This window comes from Callionymus lyra, chromosome 4, assembly GCF_982586985.1.
Source record: "Callionymus lyra chromosome 4, fCalLyr1.hap1.1, whole genome shotgun sequence".
In the NCBI taxonomy this organism is placed as follows: Eukaryota; Metazoa; Chordata; class Actinopteri; order Syngnathiformes; family Callionymidae; genus Callionymus; species Callionymus lyra.
The window spans coordinates 36646903-36671583 of record NC_141821.1 but is presented as its reverse complement, the minus strand read 5'-3'; the positions used below and the strand labels follow the sequence as shown (position 1 = coordinate 36671583).

Sequence of the window (24681 nt, the reverse complement as noted above, 5' to 3'; positions counted from 1 at the left end):
TGTCTGAGCAGCTGTCTTTGTTCCTGGATCAGAGCGACATCCATGAGAAGTTTCAGTCTGGCTTCTGCAAACATCACTCTACGGAGACAGCTTTATTGAAAGTGTCCAGTGACATCATGATGTCGGCTGATTCGGGTAAATACAATTTTCTGGTTCTCTTGGATCTGTCCTCAGCCTTTGACACAGTTGATCACCAGATCCTGCTGAGAAGACTGAGGGATGAAGTGGGACTGTCAGGGTCTGTGCTACAGTGATTCTCGTCATAACTTTTTATTGTGTCTGCCAATAAAATAACGTCTGAATCAGCGGATCCCCCGAATTCCCTCAAGGTTTTTTTTGGGTCGTAATTTTTATTTTTGCTGTACTTGATTCCCCTGGGTAAGATTATTCAGAGATTTCCTGATGTTTATTACCACATTTTTGCTGATGACATCCAGCTCTACTGCTCTTTTGATCCAACTGAGCCCCAGAGGCTGAACAGCTTAGTTAATTGTTTGCTAGAAATCAAACAATGGCTGAGTGAAAACACTTTGCAGCTAAATGTGGACAAAACTGAAACACTGGTGATTGCTCCTGATGATAAGGTTCCAGGGTTGAGTCAGTACTTGGGTGACAGGTCTTGAAAGGCACTTTACAAATAACCTTTACTTACTTACTTAAATGTAACATTTCAAATCTTAAACTTTTAATTTATTTTACATTTTTTAGCATTTTCATTAGTAGCCTTTAATATTTTAAAATAAAACTACTTGATAAAACTTTCAGCCAAGGATGGAGAAAAAAAATCCTACATTATGAATTTCATTATTCTATTATACAAATTTACCCTTTCAAAATACAAATGATAGTATTCCATTATTTAAAAAACAGCCTTAACCTTCAGTTAATAAATGATTGAAGTCAAGTATTGAATAAAATAACTCAACCTTTGTAGAAATTATCAAATTCAATTGCTAAATAAAAATAAATTCTACTTTACAATATACAATCATTTCATTGAATTATTAAAAACATAAAAATCAATAATAAATCAATGTTTTAATAAAAAAACTTTGCTCATTTGAAATGTTAAATGAAACCTTGCAATATTCTGATGTACCTCCGTAAACAGAAGAAAGAACAGCATGTATTGAAGAAAAGAAGAACCAAACACAGTGACGTGGACACTTAAGTTCACCATTTATTGTCTATAGTTACATGCATACTTGCTTACAGTTGGCTTCAGTGTGCAACACACAGTTTTCTTTTGTTTCACCCCAAATGATTAACTTTACAAGCTGCTTGACCAACAATCTATACAACAAGTCTCACGACTGAATCACACAATAAAGTATCAATACAAGCTGGTTGCCATAGATACGAGATGATGAGCTGGATCGTGGCGGGAGATACATTAGAGGCATTCTTCAATGTTGATTGTAGAAAAGGTTTCAGTATTTTGGCAGATCTGACAGATTTCAAGTGTTGCAGTCAAACGTTACATTCTCAGATAAGTTTCCACAGCTTTTAAAGCGAAACACAAACAACCAAGTAATAGTTTTAGTTGCATTTATAGACGTTGAGGAAGATGCCATGAACCCACCTTCTATGGCAAAGCTTTTTTTTTTTAATTTCCATTCCATAAGTGAAGGCTGTGCCTGGATTTATGAGGATATTTACAAAAATGATCAGTTCTTAGTATCACTCTATTCAATAGTTGAGACACAGAACTAAAAGTTTTATATTCGTTGAGTTCAGCATATTATTGGATGTTGACAACTACATCTGTTGCTCAGCGGAAGTGTGTAGGAAAGTCGACTGCAACAGAAGTTTGAAGTAATAAAATGATGACGACAAAGGTTTAAGGACTGTGGGAAGAAAATCTATTCGAGCACAGAAGAGTGATAAAAAATCCACACAGAAAATATCTAAACCCATGATTGACTCAAGCTGGTCAAACTTGTTTCAAATTATATCAAGATATTCCCTAAACAGTGCTGAAATCAAGTTCATATTCCATGAGAACTCATTTTTCCCTTTTATTCAATTCTTTTTTTAATCTGTCACAGAGGGATTTGTATTTAGTTTAAACTAGCACATGATGTTGTATAGTTAAACACGCTATATAATAAAACAAGGATATGTTGAAATATGACTGTTGGATTTGCTAAAAGTCAATAAAAAAAACTGTATTAATGGAACTATTAGAGGCTGATTTTAAAATGCTCTCAGTCTGGTTGTGTCTCACTCCTAGCTTATAAGTAGAAAATCCTAAAAAAAGGTGAACAACGCACTTCAGCACATTTTCAAAAAAATTAAAATAAGATCACGTTATAAAAACACTACAGCCCACCGAGCCAAACCTAAACCAGAAGAGAGTATAGTTAAATAACTGTCACGTATGCAGAGTTCCGGAGCTCACTCGGAGACAGAGCTGGTCCTGGTTCAGCAGGAGCATGTGAACTCTGACCCCACTTGAGGGGGGTGGGGGGGGGGGGTTCGACAAGCTGTGTGAGTGCGTTCCAAGTTATGGCGAAAAGCGTTTATATAAGACCAAACATCACAGCACGGTCACTGGCTGAAATGTTAGCGTTTAAGAAAACAGAAGAAAGGTTGCCGGTTGCTGGCTCACGGATCTCAGTGGGTGGTGTCCCAGTTACACCCCAAAACTTCCCTTGATCGCTGGAAAACAACACACATGGTCAAAATGTGACTTCATCGACCCTTATGGCCATTATAACCACCAGCAGTGATGACTAGGAGTGTGCATTGGCAAGAATCTGGCGATATGATGCGTATCACAATACAGGGGCACGGTACGATATATTGTGATACTGTAGGAACAAGGATATATTTGTAGTATTCTCAAGTACTTGACTGTGGTGTTGAATAATTTACAGACCACATGTCCAAACATCAGTTTTAAAAGCAGCTGTATCTTCTCGTCCTCACTCATCGCTGGGATCTTGCAGGACTTCATTGTTTTTTTTAACTGTGTTGCTTTAGTCATTAAAATAATTATATATGTATTAAAAAATCAATTTATTTTATTTTCTAAAATGTATTGATATATTAACCATTAAAAATGTAATATAATTTAAAAGCCCAAATAAACATAATTTTTGGTTGGATATCGAAACTATATTATTGCGATATTTAAGTGTACCGATATTTTCTTATACCCCTAGTGATGCCGCTGCATTGATGACATCATCAAGGGTAGTCATTGGCACCTTTTGTGGTGACCAGTGAACCTGTCAATCATCATTGAACAAGTAGACAATGGCGGAATGTGATGTTAGATGTTTGATTCAGTCGCTTCCTACTTTGCACAGAACAAGCCATTTTACTGACACGTCATTCAACTATATAGTGTCAAAACCCTGCTGCTCCTCCTCCTAACATCTTCTGTGGTGGTCATAATGGCTCCTCAGAAGTGTAGCTACCATGACAAGGTTGTTGTAAACACATGAGTTTCCTCTCAGGATAAATATTTAGTTCCCTGATGATTAGTGATTTGGCAGAGAAGTCAAAGATTGCACTAATTGTTCTTGTGCTATGTCAGTGTTTCGTAAACTCCTCACCCGGGGTCTCCTGAAGCGAGTCATGAGGGAGACGCTGCTCTAACATCTCCTCACAGACGCAGCGGTGTTTCTAGTGCAGTGTTGCTGCACAAGTGCTAATGTTGAGATCATGTTGGTGAAGCTTCAGTAAACATACAAACAACAAAGGTTCTCTCCCTCAATCTCCCCTGCCCCCTCACCACCCACCGAGTGGCGTCGCCCGTCTCTCGAGCGTCTCCTCAGTCGGACCACTCGTTCTCGTCCAGCTCGGAGTCGTCGTCGGACTCGCTGTACTCCACGGCGATGCGGCGCGACAGGATGGTGGCCACGTCGTTACCCACCGGCTCCCGCTTGGCCTCCTGCTCCCTCTGCTCCTGCACCTTCCTCAGCTGGATCCCTGGGAGGGCGAGACGGGCGTCACACACTGCCATCACCAACACACTGCCATCACCAACACACACATGCACAGGGACTCGCGCTCACACCTCGGCGTATGGCGGCCAGCAGGTCCGAGCGGGCGTCGCTCATGGGGATCATCCCTATCATGGTGCCCTTCCTGGCCGGAGGGCCGCCGTCCGCAGCCGACTGACCCACCGCGGCGTGTGCAGGGGACGGGTGGGCAAAGTGACCCCCGGGGACGCCGGGCGGAGGGGGCGGGGGGGCGGCAGGGGGCGCACCTGACGGAGGGTGAGAGGGCGAGGGCACGTAGTTGACGGGCGGCGGAGGGGGAGACGGAGAGTAGGGGCGGGAGAGAGCGGCGGAGGTCGGGGGGACGGCGGAGGCTGCACCGACAGGTGGGTTTGCAGCAGCGTCGAACGCCGTCTGAGCAGAAGGGATGGTCGGGGGCGGCGGAGGGGGGGCAGGCGGGATGTAGTACTCCGGGATGGTGGAGGGTTGAGTCCTGCAGGGACGTATGAAGACACAATTAGAATGTTAAGAATCCATCCATCAGACAAGAGGTCAGAACCCACCCGTGGACCCCCCGGTAATCCTTCACCGACTGCTGCCTGGGCCCGTTAACCGTGGGATCCCCGCCGGCTTGGATGCCGTGTCCAGACGGCTGTCTGCCCAGAGAGGCCGCGTGTCTCGCCGCGCCCGCTGCCCCCACAGGACCCTGAGCCTGGTTGCTGGGCCTGAGAACCCTGTCCAGGGACTGCGTCTGGGCCGCGGCACCGAGGTGGTCGGCGGGGTGGCCTGCAATGACGGCCTGTCCGGGGGCGTGGTTGGGGCTGGCCGGGTACGAGTCGGACGCCATTGACCTGAGCACAAGAAAAACACATCATATTTACGTCATAAAGTTGGATGTACGTTTATGAAGAAGCACAATGACGTCATTGTTAATCCAAAGCGCTTCTGCTCTTCTCCACAAGAGGGCAGTGTCAGCCTACCTTACACCGTCAGTTCTTAACCTCATGGTGGCTTTTCAGAAATGCATCCAGCACGAGTTTGTACCTGCTGTCTGGGGACAGGGATCCTTCCGAGGACATGCCGTGGTAGGGCGAGGGCGTGAGCCGGGCGTCGGGTCTGAACTCTTTGTCGTAGGCAAGAACATTCCACTCCTGACGCCGGTTTCTCGCTTTCCGCACCTGAGAACATTATGACACCCGAATAATAGCTAAAAAAGACTTGACCAGGATTTTAGATCTTTTTTCCCCCATTTATTCTATTCTCTTGTTATATAATCATCTCTTAGCTCCTCAGAACATGGACCATCAATGATTTATATAACCAGGCTTGATGCTCAAAGTCTTGTCTGTAGATCTCCTTGTTATTAAATTCAGGAATGAAACATCCACGGACGGTGAACTAGTGGATCCTCATCTTTTCTGTCCCATTTTTCTTGATCTTCTAAATGGGAAAAGTTTGACTTGTTTTGTTGTGAATGTGAATGTTTTTGTCATTTAGAATTAGAAAAATGTTTTTAAATGAAAGTTTTTAAACATATTGAGTTTGATATTATAGTTCCAATAATTCAAAATAAAAATATACAAAATCAATATTAAATTTATTTGATCAAATTTGCAATATTAAAACTGTTGGTATAATAGTGCCACAGTTGGCCGTTCCATCAAAAAGCTTGGTACTCTTTTAGTATTTTCTTGAATTTAGAAACTATATATTTAAATAATGGGAATTAGAATATCATACTTTGTTTAAATAAGCAATTAAACAAACTATTTCAATGAAAAAACAAGAAGAACAATTTAACTTTTACATAAACAAATGATTAATTTCAATTATAAAACAAATAAAAAAGTAAGCTTTCAAAACAGAAATGATTAAATGTGTATATTTTAAAACAAAACCTAATGCTTAAAAAACAACATTACTGATAAAGAGATATACTTTAATTTAGAAGTTGGTGAAAGAAATATTCTGGATATTTAAAATGTACCAAATTCTGAAAATATGTGAATAAACACAAAGCAGGTGAACTCCAAGCAATTGTATTAGTAATGTGATTCAATGTTCACAGCCACATTAAATAAAGGTATTTCTTGTTGACGCTTCATCAGCTACTCACAGGAACCCATCCATTGGTGAAGAGAACCAATTTGATCATGAATCTAGCGTAAGGATTGAATATTTGTGTGTTGATGTCACTGACCTTCTTCACCTCCCTGCTGGGATCCTCCACCTGCCTTTGCTGCTCCTGGAAGCGAGAGATGTTCAGAGGAAGAGATTGACAGAAGAGTGGAGAGAACATTTGTCAGTAAGTTAAACATGTTGAGCTAAAAGTGAGAAAGAGAGAAACCCCATCCTTCACCACAGGGGGCAGTTCACACCCCCCCCCCCACACACACACGCACACACACACACACACACACACACACACACACACACACACACACACACACACACACACACACACACACACACACACACACACACACACACACACACACACACACACACACACACACACACACTAGTCTAGTCAGCACTAAAGAAGGATGCTAACACAACAATGGACTGCAAACACCAAAGCAACAGCGCATTGGGTGGAAGAGGGTGAGGAGGGAGGCAAGCAAACTCAACATAAACACACAAACATCATGTGTCTCTTTTTTCTGTTTTTTTATCCAATGGTGTGTCTGTTCACACTGTCAGGTGTAGGTGTGTGTTCTGGTGAATTGTAGTGGGAGTAGGGAGGGGTGAGGGCAGCGGTCAGGGTTGTCTTACAGAGATGGACAGGGGGCTCCTGGGTGGGGCCTGTCTGGAGTGGGGCCTGTCAGGGTGGGCCGGACAGCCCTACGGAAACATGGGAGAGAGACAAGCTGGAGCGTTAGACTGAGCAGAAGAGGGGAGGAGGGGTGAGGGCGGTGTGCAACATCTAGTATAAGGAAGCACTGGCAGAGCCTCTGAGCAGAGGATCCCTCCATCAGACAATGGACTCTTCTGGGAATCAAACCTGCGCTTTTGATACATGCCTAGTTTCTTTTATTCAGGATAGAGGGAGGGAACATAGAAAAACATTCAAATCCAGGGACATGCAGCAGGAGACGTCCAGTTTCGCTCTTCGATTACCGTCAGAGAATAGGAGCAACACATTTATTTACAACAGAATCTGAACAAGAAAACACATTTGAAAGAATCTGCAACAGTGAGAAGCTTAATCCTGAGCAAAATGAATTTCTAATGTTCAAAGAAGCAACAAATAATGAAAAACTGCAGGTGATAGTTTGATAACTCAATTGGAGGTAAGACATCCATATTTATATAGATGTATCGCAATATTATAATATATTGTGTTCTACAGCAGGCCTATCATCACATAAGGACCAGTCAAAGTGCATATATCTGTGTTTGTTGTGCTTTACCAAATATAAATATTTATATATATATATATATATATATATATATATACAGTATATATATTTTAATATTTGACCCGCGGACCTTTAGTTTGACAAATAAAAGAGTGAGCAGGAAGTTTTAGTAAAACACACACATTATCTCCCTCATCGTTGTTCCCACTATGATAAAAACAACTTGACGGTTGGACTCCTGCTGCATGATCGACATCGACACAGAGAAGCTCAATGGTGACTGAAGCAAAACTGAACATCTATAAAAAACAATAATGATGTTGCTGGAAAATTAAGAAACTGATCAGCAAAGTAAAGCTGAATGAGTTGTCAATCATCCACACGACACTGATGCAAGAGTCAAAAGTATGTTCTGGATCATCCAACACGTCACAAACACACCAGCGCACCTTTTGTCGCCTCTTTTCTTTGCGCTTGTCCTCAGTGGCCTGAAGCATCTTCTCCTTCCATAGGTTAAAGAAGTACGAGGGGTCTGTGTAGAACTTCAAGGCATCCTTCTTGTCGTCTCTGGATAAAGAATGCAGAGGAAAGTGTTTGGTTTTGGAAGAAAAAACCCACCTGCACCACCGACACTCACCTGTAGGGGCTGAGGATGTTCAGAGGAGGAGGCTTGTCACAGCGATGGTACATCTCCACCACTGGGTTCGGGACAGACGTCCTTGACACCACCTGCTGGTCCTGGATGGTACTGCTTTTGAAGGCCTTCCTCATATTGATGTCCTGCAGAGAGACTGAAGTACAAAGACACAGATAAGTAAAGCCCAGCACAATATTTAAGACCCCATTAAATCTAATAAAAAGCTCTGACGCACTTTTGCTTTGTTGTTCTTGTAGACAAGTATTTGTTTGTATTGCATTTGTCGCGTTGAAATGACTGATTCGTTTGTAAGTAAGTAAGTAATTAGTATTTATACAGCGCTTTTCCAGACCAGGGTCAAAAAGCGCTTAAACAATCAAAGCAATACTCACTAAAATATTGTATGTCAGATTAATCTGAAACAAGGATGAGACTGGACTTTAATTCACATTTACCAAACTACAGGTGGATCCGCTAGGGATGCTACCTCAAGTGGAATTACATATATTTCAATTAATTCTGAAATACAGAAATGTAAAATTGTTAATTTTTGATTGAATAATCTAATCAAAGCTCAATAACCAAACATTTATGCAAATGTGTATGAAATCTGCAGATGAAAAAAATCAATAAAAAAGTCACGACAAAGATTTTGCATTGCTTGAACACCTGACAGCAGTTATATAAATAACACATAACCTGTGGTGTAGCTCCTAAACACCCACAGAGATTTGTGGCACATATCTTTATATAGCCGTAGAGTCATAGATTTTGTAGAAAGGCATGCTGGGAAATAAATGCTGGGTATTAAAAAGGTGCATCTAGCTCACAACCCAGCGAGAGAAGAGATCACTTCATTATCAGCATGAATTATATTGTATAACTGTGTAAATTACAAACTTAAGCAGGTGACATTTTCAGATTAATTAATTGACAAACATCTCAGCTGGAATGTTGTTGACTTAAATGTGGTGTGATAACGTGGCAGCTAACTTATCCTAATAACACCGAGGCTTAAAAAGCATTGTGTGTTTTTGTGTGTTTTCAGTTGTGTTTAATCTCACCGCAGAGGAAGTGAGAGCGAACAACATGCTGGAGAGACTCGTGTCAATCCTTTAGGAGATTTAACGCCACTTGTAACTCGGGAGCCCCAAGACCGACCAGATGGCTCTTAATGATACTCGCGTACACACAGCTCAGAATACATAATGAGGTTAAACCCTGACATCAGGACATATGTTTTCACCACTGATTTACTCATCAGCCTGAACTGTGCTCTGTGTTTATTAGTTGTGTGTATTAGGATGTTGACGACACTCAAATATATTTACAGCCTCATTCTTCCTTTTTTAACTACCTTCAATTCTATGTCGATTTTTAAAAAATACTTACATCAGCTCTTGTCTAATACCCAGTCCTGGCTATCCAGGGTCAAATCAGGCTCAGATAAAACAAGCTATCTGGCTGTTCACAGCACACTGGCAGCTCGTGCCGGTGGACCCCTGTACTCACACCATCTGTGCCACCAGGGCCAGGTTCTGCTATTAAAGGCTACACAAATAACAATGATTATTCCTGGATCAAAGGTGTGGAGGTTTGTTTTGTGTTGTTGACAGAGGAGATCATGACCGTTCCTCTGATTATGACGATGTTATTCAGAAGTACCTCAAACAGAGCAGTTACACAGTAGGTATTCCACACTTTTGATCAGTGGCATTTTCTTACAGTTTCCCAATCAAAACACAGATAAACACGGTCATAGATGTACAGCATATACTGTTTTACAAGATGCCTCAAGCACTACTGGCAGGCAGGCGAACGTCGTAACCATCTTTGGAGCAGAATAACGATCATTGCCAATACTGGTGCAAACGCAGTTATATCATTATCTATAAAGGTCACTTGAGTGCTACAGGTGTCCCACCGAGCTCTTCCCTGGATCAAACTGACCGCCATCATCTGCTCTAAATCTGGACTGAGCATGATTTTTCCTTTTTAGTCTTATTTTTCCAGGCTGTGATTCACTCATTGTTGAGTTGCTGGGATCTGTTTTTCTTTTCTCCAATATAGTTTTATTTAAACTGTAAAATGTATTGAGATAACTTTGTTATGATAAGACACTTTAAATAAAATACAATTTAATTGAAAGGCCAAAAACAGGGCGCTAACTACTCCCTTATTATTGGTGCTACAATGGCAGGAATATGGCTCATAAACCAAACCAAACTGGAGCTGTGTAGCTCAAATAATAACTTGTCAAACCTTCAACGTTTGGGCCATCTTTTAGATCTCAGGAGCCTCTGAGGGGCATTTCTCAGTGCTACAAAAGAACTGAAGCTCAATATCCAGCCTTACTTCAATGAGAAAATCTTCCTGAACAAATGATGATTTCATCTAGTCCTTTCCCTTTTTTTCTTGAGACAAAAATTGTATTCAAGATTATGAATCACAATTATACTTGATCTTTAGCAAACCATCTCTATTTTTTATCGAACTACAAGAAAACACTATCTAAACATTTAAATGCTAAATTCCATTGACGTTTCAGGCTGCTCTCATCTGTGTGTGATTGTGTGACTTCATGGGCAAAAACAGTTGAATTTCACTTTGGAAAAAGCATCTGCTAAAAGGATAAATGTTGGCTTAACTTTGCTTAAGGGTTTGAATGCTAACAGTGAAGCTGCTCAAATCAGATCTTACCTAATCTGTGGCAGGATTCATGTGGCAAAGCTGTATTGATATTTAATGTAACTCCACAAACTGACACTGAGAAGAAAGTTTAAAATCAAAAACTGAAGATACTTTTTTATATTTGGTGTTTGTCTCGGGGGCTATCTTTCAATCCAGTCTGCTTCATCTTTGATCACTGCTCACTGAGCTTTTGTTCCTGCGTTCTTCCAGAGAAAAACCTCTGGCTAATGAACACTCATTCACAGACGTCTTCAAAGAAACCTCCTGACTTTTATCATACACAGAGTCCATCAAGAAACCTCCTCTTCACGTGTGAAACCATTCATTCAATCTTACATGTCACGTCCCATTGGTCAGATATGCACTTATTATATCCACCATCCAGAACCAGAACACAGACATTTAGATATTAACCAAATGTCATTTGTCAGTGTTAATGACTTTCTATATTGTGTGTATTTTCTTTTTTAGTTCAATATTTACTTCTGCACTTTTGTTGATTAACTTTAATAAATCTCATTGTTTAAAATCATCAATTTCATCTATAAACTGTCTATCAGGATTATATTAACTATTTCATTCCTCAATGTAGAAACGATCTTTAAGGTAAAAGATTGACTCTTCTGTAAATGAGAGGTCGATGACGAAGAGCAGGGGAGTGTTAATGTTGAGCAGACTGGGGGGAAAGATGCATAAATGAATGAAAAGGCAGAGGATTGCTGAGCTTTTCATCTGTGCTTCTTTATTTAGGTCTCAGTGCTGCAGAATGACTCGGCAGTATCAGAGAAGGGGATGAAGAGGAGGAGAGGAAGAGGCGAGATGACTTGAGAAGACATGAGGGAGGGAGAAAGAAATGCACTGCAGTCAAAATGTTGTGAAAGGATTTTGTGAAATGTTTTTTTTAATAAAGTAGAAATGTCACTATGAGTCCTACACAGCTGAACCAGTTTTCTCCTGATGATGAATCTCCCAAAATAACCAGATATTAATAATTAACCCATTGTGCCCTACATAAAAATGATCACGTCTTTCATCATACTGAACCGAGATAAAATAAGGACACATTAGCATAAACAACTGACTTGTGCACCGGAGTGAATGAGGAACCACAAATGTATCAAATCACATATTTTGTTCTGTGTCTGAGACATGACAAGAAGATTGATTCAACTTTTAAACCACATGAAGAGGTCAGAAGATACATCAGCTAACAAACAACAGCTTACTGTAATAAAACATAGCTTTTGTTTACAAAATAACTATAACAAATAGATTGCTATTAACATGAAAAAAATGAGGCATGTCAGTGTAAAGAATCCAGATTTTGTCCTTTAAAAACACCTGATTATTCTTGCTTTTTACATTTTATTTATTTGTCTTTTAATAATACAAATATTTTAACTGGTTTCCATGACAACAGATGCTGATATTTTGCGCTACACACATGCTAGAATCCACACAAGCAAATGTTGTGCAACAGCCTTCAAGAATTGTGTGCCACAAAAAGTGAAGGTCAAGTGTGGGACACACATGCTTGTGTGAAGTCAGGGGTGAACATGTGACTGGTTTGCTTTGAATCAGACACACTTAACACGATGGAAGCAGACAAGTCTCATAATTTACACAGTCAGCGGGATAACTGAGCCACGGAGATGTCTCATAAATAAACCAACGGTGTGGCTAAAACTGCTGCAAGGTAGTTAAAGGGGAAAAGCCCCCTGACTCACATACACACAGCAATGTAGAAACACACTTACATATTTAATCTATGCGCTAAGGACACCTTGGAAAAGGTCTCCACATTATGATCAGCACTTGACTGATAATGTCTGAGAGAAGGAACGATGAAAGGAAAGCTCTACCTTCTTCCACAGTAGAGTCCAGCTGAGTGACTTTGACGGCAAGCTGATCCACTCTCTCCTGCAGGCTGCTCATCCTCAGGTAGAAGCTGTTGGCTTCGTTGAAGAGCTCGCCGAAAATGTCCTCCGCATGTCGACCTGAGAGGAAAACACGAGCCTGGGGTCAGTAAGTTCATTTAGCTAACTATAACTATTTGAGTTCCTATTGTTCCTTAATTTATGCAAGAGGTTCTGAAAGAAAAAAGTAAGCTTGATGAAACAATGAGACCCAGGCTTAGGTCTGTAAGATTGGTGGTAAAAGTGCAACATATACTCACTCAGACCACCGAGCTGCTTGATGATGGCTGCCAGAGTGCTGTTGGTCACACACTCCAGCTCACTGGTCACTCCATCTGGCAACGCCCCGCGGCACAAATGCCTGGGCTCGATGTTCCTCTTCACCAACGGCATGATGGCCTGATGAAGACAAAACCACTTGATTTTACTACTAATGAAACATATTTGGTTCCAGAAGATCGAATGATCAAGTAGACAAAGTTTATATTGCTAACATCAAAACATTAACACTCAAAGCTAACATCACTCAAGAGGACAGCAGGTGTTTATCAGAAGCTTTTGTTTGTAAGGGAGAAATAACATTTGGTTTGACATCTGCTTACGATTCGTTTAGTTGATCAATTAAGAACAAAAAAAACATGTTGAAAAAGTAATTTAATCATTTAAAAAATGAAAATTAATTATTTGTGTGCCAGAAGTTCTTTCATCTGTGCTGATAAATTAGATGTGTGCGAATAGACAAAAATTATGGTAGCTGATGAACAATGGTTGAAAAAAATGTCTGGTCACGTTCCAGTAGTTTAGCAGATTTTTGGGAAATTAAACAATCTTCCTCAATAAGTATTATATATTAAATTACAATTAGAACCTACTTCCCTCAACAAACTTATTGAAAGTTACCGTTAAGTTATTAAATATCTAAAGAGAGGTTTTATACTAGAGTTAATTTTACCACAACATTTTAGATTTAACCTGTTGTGAGTGTGTACATTCTTATTTAGTTTTGAGACTTTATTTGTTCGTTTAAGTTTTTTTTTATTCACATCAAATTGGACGTTACAGTTATGAATATCACAAAAAAAAAAAAAAAATTGATATGGAAAAATGTTTTCTCTTTGAAAATGATTAAACCAAGTTTTAATATATATTTTTTCATTCTTTAACGAATACAGCTGAATAAATCAAACAAAGATTCAATGATATCTCTTTGGATAATTCATTGGATAAAATTAAAACACTGATTATGATCCACACATTGGACAGCTTTGATCCAGTGGCTCAGGGCTCCGCTCTGACCAGGCGACAGAGGTATGAATGTCATGTATTCAATACTTGCTCAAACAACTCCAGAAACTCCCTCTAATGAGTCATTGTCTGATGTCACGACAATCTCAGCTCATTTGTCTTCCAGACATGTGTGTGTTGCTCCAGCAGTTCTTAATGCTGCAGTATTGAGCCGTGCCAGATGCTCTTGAATAATACACAAACTTTTCACATCCTCTGACCCTCCCAGCCTGTGTAGTTGGCCCTCTCTGCCACTTCTTCAATAAAACAGTGGGGCTCACTTTCTTTTGCAGGCTTCCCCGAAGCTTCCCATCTTTAAGTTTGCATACGCTGATGTTGGCTACAGATATTTAACCTGATTATGTCTGGTTGGTTGCGTGAAATCGTCATTGTCTTTGACACACACACAAACACACAAACACACACACACACACGCGCACGCGCACGCGCACGCGCACGCGCACGCACACGCACACGCACACGCACACGCACACACACACACACACACACACACACACACACACACACACACACACACACACACACACACACACACACACACACACACACACACAACCACACGACTTTAACCCTCCGGCTCTTTCTCTCCTCACACATGCACATTCAGGTCAGGTGAGGAGCCACCATTGTGATACATTTGGACTGATAAGGGTCACTCATGGCACACATCTCATTAAATACTTTCAGAAGTCCTTTTGACATCTCCAGTTAAAATTGCGTTAGTTTAGCTGGTTTCTTACAGAAAATAAAAAATAATTTCCAGAGAAAAAGAACACTTGCTTAGGAGTGACAACTTATTTTGATTTTAACTGCCTTTGTCGTTTATTTATTAGCCATTCTTCATACAAATGCGTGGGTGGGTGCCACAACTACTGAAGCATTTTGGTCGGTGCTGCAAAAGAATCAAAGTATAAAACCCAGGACTACGTGCATCTGAGTTGCTGTCGACAGTTGAGAGCTTTTTAAAAAGAACTAGCAATACTCAAATTGCTGATAATGTTTAACAAGAAAGGGAAAAAGTAGCAGACTGACTTGATCCTAAAAGCATCTTAAAGCTAAAAAGCTACTCTCGATCAATATTGTCGTCTCTCGGAGTATCGACTACAACTTTCATTGAATTGCATACAAAACACTGATCTCTCCCCTTATTGCTTTAAACGGAAGATTTCAAATTCTTCAGGGATTTTGGTGATATCAGATTTAGGTATTCGGGGAAGTGTTGAAATTTGATTAATCACAACAAATAATTGATCGAAACCTCAAATTTGTTTTTAAATCCCTTATTTAATAATAACCACAAAGAGCACAAAGTGTTCCCTGAAGTGTGAAGCAGCTGGACTCCCATCCTCAAGACGAGGAATCAAGGGACATTTATTGAGCGATGTTTAAATAATTACAGACAAAAACACACAGTGATCCCAGAAGAGAAATGTTTCTCAAGAACTGCTCCTTTCAAACACTCTTGGCATTTTGGTCTTACTACTTATGATGATCAAATCCAAAGGCTCAACATTCAACCTGGTTTTAATTACAGAAGCGAGCGACTCAGTCCAGCCGGAGACGCAACAACACTAATGCTATTACTGCTCTGTCTGTCCTGCTGAAACACACAACTGTGGCAGTGAGTTAAGCCTCAGTCTGTGGAGATAAATGAAAGTAACTGCTTGAATTGTGTCAACAAATACATTTTTTAGTTAACATTTTAGTTCAGCAAAACAAGATAAAACATAACCAGTCAATTTTAAACCTGAAACACACAAGATGCTTAATCTTTATTTGATTTATTTTGAAAAATTGTCCTTAAATAAAAAAAATCCCTTTAAAATGAGAGAAGTACTCATCCTTATGTTGATTATCATTAGCAATATTAACAAAATATCCGCTTAGTCGACTTCGTTTTCGTAGTCAGTGACTAGGCGATTATTTAAATAGTCATTAGTTACAGTCAACATGGTAAAACAAAAGTGAATTATGCATAAAAAACATACTATTGGTTCAATGTGGACCAGGAGGACATACAATTCATTCAATGAGCACTTATTTCATATAAACATTTTGTTCTTGTTGAAGCTAAATTAAACGTATCTAGATACACAACATTTTCATGTTTTATCATTATGAACATTTTTGGCTTACATCCATATAAAAGTCCCAAGGCAGACGTGCATCATTTCATCATCTTAAACTTCCACTGCAGTTTCATAATAACCTTCAATTCCTAATTTCCTTTAAACTCTCATAGCAGCTCTCAAAACAAATTATGCAAAACGCACTAGACAGAAGATTTTCAGAGTCTGCCTCTAAAATAAATGTATCTCTGTTTTCTGAACAGGATGGCCTGTAGCCGGTTCAGTGGTGTTGCCATGGTTTCAGTGTTAGCATTTTTGGCTGGATTACAGTGGTTTCAGGACCAGAGGGAGACAAAAGTGAAGCTAATAGTATTTCAAAGTAGATGTCTTTAATTTTCACAGGAGCACGATCATGTACATAGCAGTATTGGTGTGTATCGGCAAGAATCTGGTGATTCGATGGCATATGACACTGTAGGTACAAATATTTATTTTGTAGTATTGTCCAAATACTTGACTCAGGTGTTGTAGAATTTAGAGGCCACATGAAAACTGGCTTTATTTTATTTGAAACAAAAATAGACATCAGATTCAACCATTGTTGGAGTCGACTGTATCCTCTTGTCCACAGTCATTGCTGGAATCTGGCAGGGGGTTATTGTTTAATTGCAGCATAAAAAAACTAACAATGAGTAAAATTAATATGATTTGAAAGAAAAAGTGCTGTTGAATATTAATAAAGTTTCCTGAAAATAAAACCATGCAATATAGCTATATTTTCTTACACCCCTACATAGCAGTGCTGACAGTGACAAGTGGGCATGTTTTCAATAAATGTAATAAAGGACCAAAAAGGAAAACCAAATCAGTACTTGAAATGTGCTCATTTGACTAATGTGGCTGCTACACTAGTCAGCGTGGGAGCGCTGAGATTCTGTGAACTGCATTCATTCAGCGTTGGGTCGTGCATGTGTGTGTTGTGAGAATTCCCGCGCGCCCCTTTAGCCGGCCTGTCTCTCACAATTAAATGTGCCGGCCTCAGCACGATTGCAACAAGTCATCCGGTAAAGCTGTGTGACCACACAAACACTCAAACTGGGTCTGCTGGTGAGGCTAGGTGGACACACCAGCACCAGTGCTGAGGTCTACGCAGAAGGAGGAGGGGGGGGGGGTAACATCAGTGAATGTTTGTGTCACACTGGCCCAGATTCAGTTGGATCCAGGAAGTGTTTGAGATGTGTTGGACATGGTCTCATGGTCCTCTCTGGACCCTGCTGCTCTGCTCTACACTGTTCTCTTTTGTCTCCTCTCACAACTCCCCCTCTCCCTCCACCCCCCTGTCTCTCTCCTTCCTCCCAGCCTGGTTCTGCATGTGATTTTTTACCTGTAAAAAAACACACTTTACACAGTAGTTTATTGTGATTAACTTGGACCTGTTTTTCTCTTCTCTTTTAAATTGTTTTTTAAACTGAAAAGTGTCTTGAGATTACGTTCTCATTGTTTAACTCTTTCAATAAAGTTGAATTCAATTACACAAACTGTTTATTTTTGACATGCTAATGTATTTGACAATGACAAAGTTATATTTAAAACATTTCAAATATCTAATTAAATCTAGTTGGGCCTGTTATGTTCTTAATAAAGCTGCATTTCATCCTGTTTTTCTTCATTTTTTACGTTTGTTGTTTGGTCAAAAGTGTGATGATGAAGTGTTTTTTATAAAGGATAAACTCAAGCTCAGCAATGAAACAAATAGAAAGAGAAACAGGCCTGAGGAATTATCTTTCTGTAAAGAATAACATTGCTAAATAATTTACAATTCACAGTATGCACATCTACAAAACCGCCGGCATCACCTCCATGCTAACAACACCCGTGGGTGAGCAGTGAACCTCATCGATCACCACGGCAATGAATGAAATAAAAACAAAACTAACTGCTGAGTCACCAGTTTTCCAATAGACTCCTGCGCGATGAAGGAAATATCCTTCAGTAGAAGTACAAAAGGTTCTGGACGTTCATCTCAAGAGCCGCTAAAGAGACTTGAAGAAAACACAAAAGAGATTGGTAAAAACTATATGTAAGAGCGACATTTTTAAAAAGATGCACCAGCAGCATTATAATTTGTTTAATAATGAAATACTATCGAACAGTGGCTGGCCAGGATGAAGAAAGCTTCGGCCACACATGGGCTGCATTTATGTACACAATTTTGTTTCTTTGTATCAGTACTTGTTAAAAGAAAGAAGATGATTGAGTTTTCCTTAAACAATTTAAAATAATCTAATTGGAGGGGAAATCATATATTTAGTGAATGCAGTAAGTATGAGTATAAAACATTTCCACTATATAATGCAAGAAGAGGATCACCAGACCTCACATTCATAAACTAGATTTAATGATTAAATTGAAAATCGAATTAAAATATCATAAAAATGTGCTCAAATCTCCATAAATATAAAAAGAACACAAGGACAGTAGCTAGTGTTGGAATGGGGGGAACTTGGTCGTGTCTTCACATTGACGAGCACTAATAGTGTTTCTAAGCATCAGTCCATTCAATACACTCACACAGACTATGAATGGAGGTGAAGAACATCCCTGAGTGGCCACATTGCTCTGTCTCAAGTGTACTGTGAAGAGCGTCACATACAGCACCAGCAACACCTGCTCTAAGAGAAACCAGCAAAAAACGCTGAAAACTAAAGATACATTCAAGTGATCTGTAATGAAGCTGGGAGAGAGCATGGGTCTTATGGAGTCTGGATGCTGGGAGTACATCACTGTCTGCAGCAATAGTGAGAGTCTGAGAAACACTGAAAAACACAACCTTCATCCCTAGAATCCCAATCATCTCCTGCATTGGCACAAAAACAACCGGCAGATATCAATCTCTTAGCAACACAAACCAGGACACGATGATGAAGATGTGTTCTTTGGGTTTGGCAGCTCCTCATTAGATTCATTTAGAGAATAGGACATGAACTCATGTGAGGAATGCTAATAATTCCATGTTGACCTTAATTTGTTTTGTGCACTTCAAAGTGCAACGGAGTTGGGACAACCATTTAGACCAGGCACCACAACCTTTTTGGAACAGAGGAACAGTTTAAAATGATGGTTAGACAGTCAAAAGCAAAATAATTTTCTTCATTTTTTTCATTCTGTCTGGCCCAGTAACAAATGCCTCCCAGGCTAGTACCAGTCCCGAGACCTGGGATGACTGATTTGGTAGACTGATTTAATATTGAATATATACAAATAAATGTAGAAATGTCGAGTGAGACCACCTAAAGGCAAAGCAATAATATAAACATACATTAACACATGTAGAACGTACACAGAAAAAGAAGAACAAGAATCTCTAAATGACGGCTAGTAAAAAACACCATCTATTAACAATTTATCCAAAGATATATGTTATACTAGATCCAAACCATCTGCATGTTTTTCTCAAAATAAATGTGTCTTTCTGATGCTTTGGTCTTAATAACAGAGACAGTATTTCAGCTTGTTCTAATCAAATATGTCCTCATCCCAACAAAAAACATTCACAAGCGAACTGATGTACTGGAGATGCTTCCATGTACAGTAACATAAACAAATAAACATCTTCATAATCACCGGCAGCAACTTGTGTTTAAGAGACCATGATGTAGAGTACCGGTAGGTACATGACAGGTGAAGCTAAGCTACCAAAACAACCATGCTGGATGGATGGAATGACACCTGGAGTTGCTGATCTGAGGTGGGAAATGTTGTGGTGTTGAAGATGGTGTAACGGAGAGGGTGTTAATGTTGCTGAGGGAGTACTAATGAGGGAACAGAGACATGGTTTATCGATCCCAGCGTGGACAATTATAGAGCAGCTGCTATAGCCTACTATAGATCAGAGGTTTTAAACAACCCCTTGGCCCCCTGCTATTCTACGGCCTTCCATTTGATGTTCACGTTCTCATGACTGCAGTCTGACCAAGGTATGCCATCTTTGTCCAATGCAAGCTGATTTTTATTCATATAGGTTTGGTTGTAAAGTATTTTATTTGCATCAGATGTACAATAAATAACTAAAACAATAATATTCGAGAAAAATTACAAAAATTCAATTTGAATCCACAAAAAAAGAAATACATGAAAGAGTAAACAACACATATTAAATCAGGTTTTAATCTCAGACGAGAAGAAACATCCAAAAGACCTCCAGCCTGCTCAAGAATATCAAAGCAGAACATACAGTCCATAATACTAAACCACAAAAATGTGTTAATTCCTACTGTCATATTGGTAGGACATGGAATGTATTCAAAACAAACATGCCATACTCAAGACGTATACCTGGTTCCTAATGTCTATTGTTAATGTCCAGCCTTTATGAAATATCTCCCTCCACTTAAACCGAAAAACCAATAATGCACTGCAACATTTACATCTACATTCTAAATGATGAGCTCAGGGTTGATTTCTTGCTCAAAACGTTTCTACATAAATCATAAAAATCATGATCATTTTTTTTTCCAGAATTGTTCATACATTTTCATTTCAACTTAGCTGTAAAAAACACATATACTCAGCTAGACTTAAAAAGATGTGCTATTATGTGTGCATGTGTGTGCCGATCCATTTATGTTGCCGCGAGTGTCTATTGTGACATTCAGTGCACAACAACAACAGCATGGATAAATTACTCTTCTGTCTTCAACAATTTGTATGATTATGTGAAGTAAAGTAGTTTTCTATAAAGAAAAAGAAATGTGCTATTTTAAAACTAATATTCCAACCAACTTATAGATTTTAATATACATTCATAATCAAAAAGTTGAATCTCACAACTTGAATTGATCATGTAAGCCAAGGATGTCGAACACAATCACACAAGCGGCTTAAATCCTTCAGCCGTCTGGCCGAACAAAGTCTATATTTACCAATATTTCTTTGTAACAGGATGTATGGGTTAATTACATTGTATTTATTGTGGTATTGAAGGATCAACACATCTTAACAATCTCTGTGTTTTTACTTCATCAAACCTACTGAGGAAAAATCACTGGCATCTTGATAGGACAAGGTATTAACATTCTACCTTGATTCTGAGCAAACCATTCAGAGGACTACATAAATTTACTGGGCGGGCTGGATTTGGTCCCGGAGTCATGAGTTTCAAATATCCTTTTTTTTTTTAATGGAGGAAATACAGATAAATCAAATAGCCTGAGACTTAATTGGACTAACAAGAGACTTATGTTTGAAACCTGGACCATAGCGTCAGTGAGACTTCAGTACATGGAAGAGAATGTGTGACATCAGACTTTGGATCTGAATTTCTAACACTGAATTTTTAAAACATCAAAATCAAATTTGGAAAAACCATTTCACTGTAGCACTGTTATTTTTTTTTTTTCTAATGCATGTATAAACTCAGTGTAAAAAAAATACAGTGCAAAACATTGTAAAAAAAATGCAATTAAAATATTAAATGTAAAACAATGGAAATAAACAGTGTAATAAATAAAAAAAACATTTGAAATTCAATGGGTTTTCAAATTTAAAGTCTGATTTTGATCCTTTTGAAAATTGATGTTAGAGATTCATATTCAAAGTTAGATTTTAAAACTTTAATAACGTAGTAATTCATATTCAAAGTATAATGCAACTCACTTGCAACCATTTTGCTACTAAATAACTAGTATAAAGTAGCCAGTGAGTGTTGAAACGTTCAACCAATTTAAAAAAATGTGACGTAAAGAAGAATATAGATATTGTTTGTTTGTAATAAATGTTAGATTAGCCCCCTTGAGCCGCACAGTCAGAGGTGTGCTCACCTGTAAATAGAAGGAACTCTCAGCAGGCCCACTTCTTGACTGCCAGTCAAGAGTTAGTTGCAGTGTGACATTAAACAAGCTGTGCAAACATGCACCTCGGAGTTTAAGAAAATAAAAACAGATGTCGGCGTCATGTGTTGCGTTCACGGTCCTCACGCTGCTAATGAAACGACGGCGATTCACAAAATGAAACGGTGACATCACCACTACTGGCCTCTGTCTTCCATCTTTAGGCCGTTCAGCAGCACCAGTCCACGCCGAGGACTGTTCTGGTTATTCATCGACGTGTTATCGAGCACAAAATGTCGCGCCTGAAGCGCATCTGTCGACACCTGACACTTTCTGCGACACCAACGGTGACATTTTGTTGCAGGAGAAGCACCTGACCCTCCGCAGGAGAGTAACCATGGAGGGGAAACAGGCGTCTATCTGACATGGATGTGGCGCGTGAATGTTGCGTGTGAGAAGCTCACCTGCTGCGGCTCCTCCCGACCTTCTTCTTCTTCGTCTGTCGAGATCTAAATGGCTCCTTCGACACCTCCACTCACTTCAAACCCTCCATGTTTCGCTGCTCGCGGCGGCAAGGATGGGTGTCAGGATGGACGCAGGGGCGGATGGTGCGAGCTGGAGAGGAGGAGGATGAGGAGGAGGAGGAGGAGGAGGAAGAGGAGGTGAAGAGCGGAAGCCTTTGAAGTGAGCAGATCTGGGTCCCTGTACGCGAGCAGGCTGCTGGTCTGACTGGAGCTCGACGGTTTCCAAGGCAGCGGCCGTCGACCTGACAGCGTCAAGTTAGACGAAGGCATCCGCTGCTGCTTCCGGTCTTACTCACAAACCTCTCTTACTTACAAAATAAAACTACATAAATGCTATTAATCAAACTCAAACCCCCTACATTAATGCAGAATGAGATGAAAGCAAACTAAATGACGTCAGTTGAGTCAAATAATAAAAAAGCATATAAAGTAATCTGATAGTTAAACAACCACTGTATGACGTGTGAAACGTTTGTTCCGGTCGTATTCCCATAACTTGACGACTGTGACAGATCTATGTAGTACCCAGCCCGATGTATTTGCGCATGCGTAGCGGAACTTGCCGATGTCAGCCGAGTGCAGCAGCCCCACCAGCTGGCTCAACATTCGAGCGAATATAATAGTGTCATAAATAACATTTTATTTATGTATTTCATTATATATTAGGCGACATGGTGGCAGCGAGTAAAGCAAACATTTTAGAATAATTAATAAAAAACGTCTTTATATATCAGTGATTACACATTCTTTATTATGAACCGTCTGTCGACACCAGGTTTAGATCCTTTACCAGACAGATTAACATTTGTGGATTAACTCATCATCCCCTGTGTCTACACGTGTATAACCACTAGGCGGTATTGTTGCGTTACAAACCAGACCTGTGACGTAATGACGATTCACTGTCCATGGTGCTGATAAAAGTTGATAAACAAAAAGGAAAAAAAAGCGTCATTATCATTGTATATTCATCGCACACCAGGCAAGTAAAGAAACGTACAATAATAAAGGAAAAGTTTTCTTTGCTACATGTTGTCAGTTGGTTGCTGACAACCCAAACTGATGCAAACAGATAAAATGGAGGGAAAAAACTCAAAACAAGCTAATAATTTAGCAAGGAGCAAATATAACGTCATGCAAAAGGTTCAATAAGATGATAAAACAAAAGGTTTAAAAAAGGAGTGTTCATTGAATATTATGTTTAGTTTTGCAAATATTTTTATTATGTTATTTGATCTATAATAATTACTAGTCTTTCTTAATTGATTGTACTATACTCAACTAACCTAATACAAGTATTTCCAAAACACAACTTTAATATATTTACATTTTTTAATGAATTTATTCAAACTTTTCCCTTTTTTCAGTGTATTATTCTCGTCACAAGTTAAGGTGGAAGGAAACTCCTGGACTATGATCAAACATCACAACATTCTTAAAATAAATCCAATACAAAAACACAAAGAAAACATCATAATAATCTTTTAATAAATAAATAGCTGTATCACAGAAGACACACATGTGGATTATGCCCTAAGAATTGTAAGAAATGAAAAACATGTTTTAAAGACAAACATTCACAATAAAAATCATACAAAAAACAGCCACTGTGTAACTGTGAAAATGGTTACACAACATAAAAGTAGAATAAAAACATCGCTGAGTCGTACGAGAGCAAGAGAAGTGAAACTGAGCTGACGAGGAGACAAAGCAAATAAGCATCATTGACTGCGTAAATATCATGGAAATTGAAGTACAGATTATTATCAGAGCTATTTGTTAAAGGTATGATGACTCTTCTCTGTCTGGACAACTTCATCTAAAATTTGATTATTTATTGTCGTTGTTAATAATCTGTCCTTAGCATTTAGTGCATATATATATAGGCGCATGTAAGTAGTTGGAGCTGTTTATTGACAGAACAATTTATCTTTTCCCCACTGGAGCTATTTTTTAAATCATTGATAAACATCTTGCTGGATGTTTTCCTTATTAATAGAATCCATCATATAAATATATATATATGAAACCATCATATATATATATATATATATATATATATATATATATATATATATATATATATATATATATATATATATATATACAGTATATATGATGGTTTCATATATATATATATATATATATGAAACCATCATCTATACAGTATATATATATATATGAAACCATCATATATATATATATATATATATATATATATATATACAGTATATATGATGGTTTCATATATATATATATATATGATGGTTTCTATTAATAAGGGAAACATCCAGCAAGATGTTCATCAATGATTTAAAAAATAGCTCCAGTGGGGAAAAGATAAATTGTTCTGTCAATAAACAGCTCCAACTACTTCTCTGTACACAAGACCTGGATCG

The 24681-nt window shown here is 39.0% G+C and overlaps 1 protein-coding gene across 2 annotated transcripts; it reads right to left on the bottom strand.

Annotated features, from left to right (window-relative positions):
- Positions 1 to 1169: 1169 nt before the first annotated feature.
- Positions 1170 to 22527, bottom strand: LOC148082829 (actin-binding protein WASF3). Of its 2 annotated transcripts, XM_087790089.1 has the most exons (12): positions 22223 to 22527; positions 12817 to 12955; positions 12503 to 12637; positions 7950 to 8103; positions 7762 to 7879; positions 6726 to 6794; positions 6151 to 6195; positions 4995 to 5128; positions 4514 to 4801; positions 4028 to 4443; positions 3750 to 3939; positions 1170 to 2661 (listed from the first exon to the last, which is right to left on the bottom strand). In XM_087790089.1, the coding sequence occupies exons 2-11, from the start codon at positions 12947 to 12949 to the stop codon at positions 3782 to 3784; spliced, it is 1650 nt and encodes a 549-aa protein (XP_087646215.1). In that variant the 5' UTR covers positions 12950 to 12955; positions 22223 to 22527; the 3' UTR covers positions 1170 to 2661; positions 3750 to 3781. The 2 variants fall into 2 exon arrangements, with proteins under 2 accessions (XP_087646215.1, XP_087646216.1); XM_087790090.1 differs by lacking the exon at positions 6726 to 6794.
- Positions 22528 to 24681: the final 2154 nt, after the last annotated feature.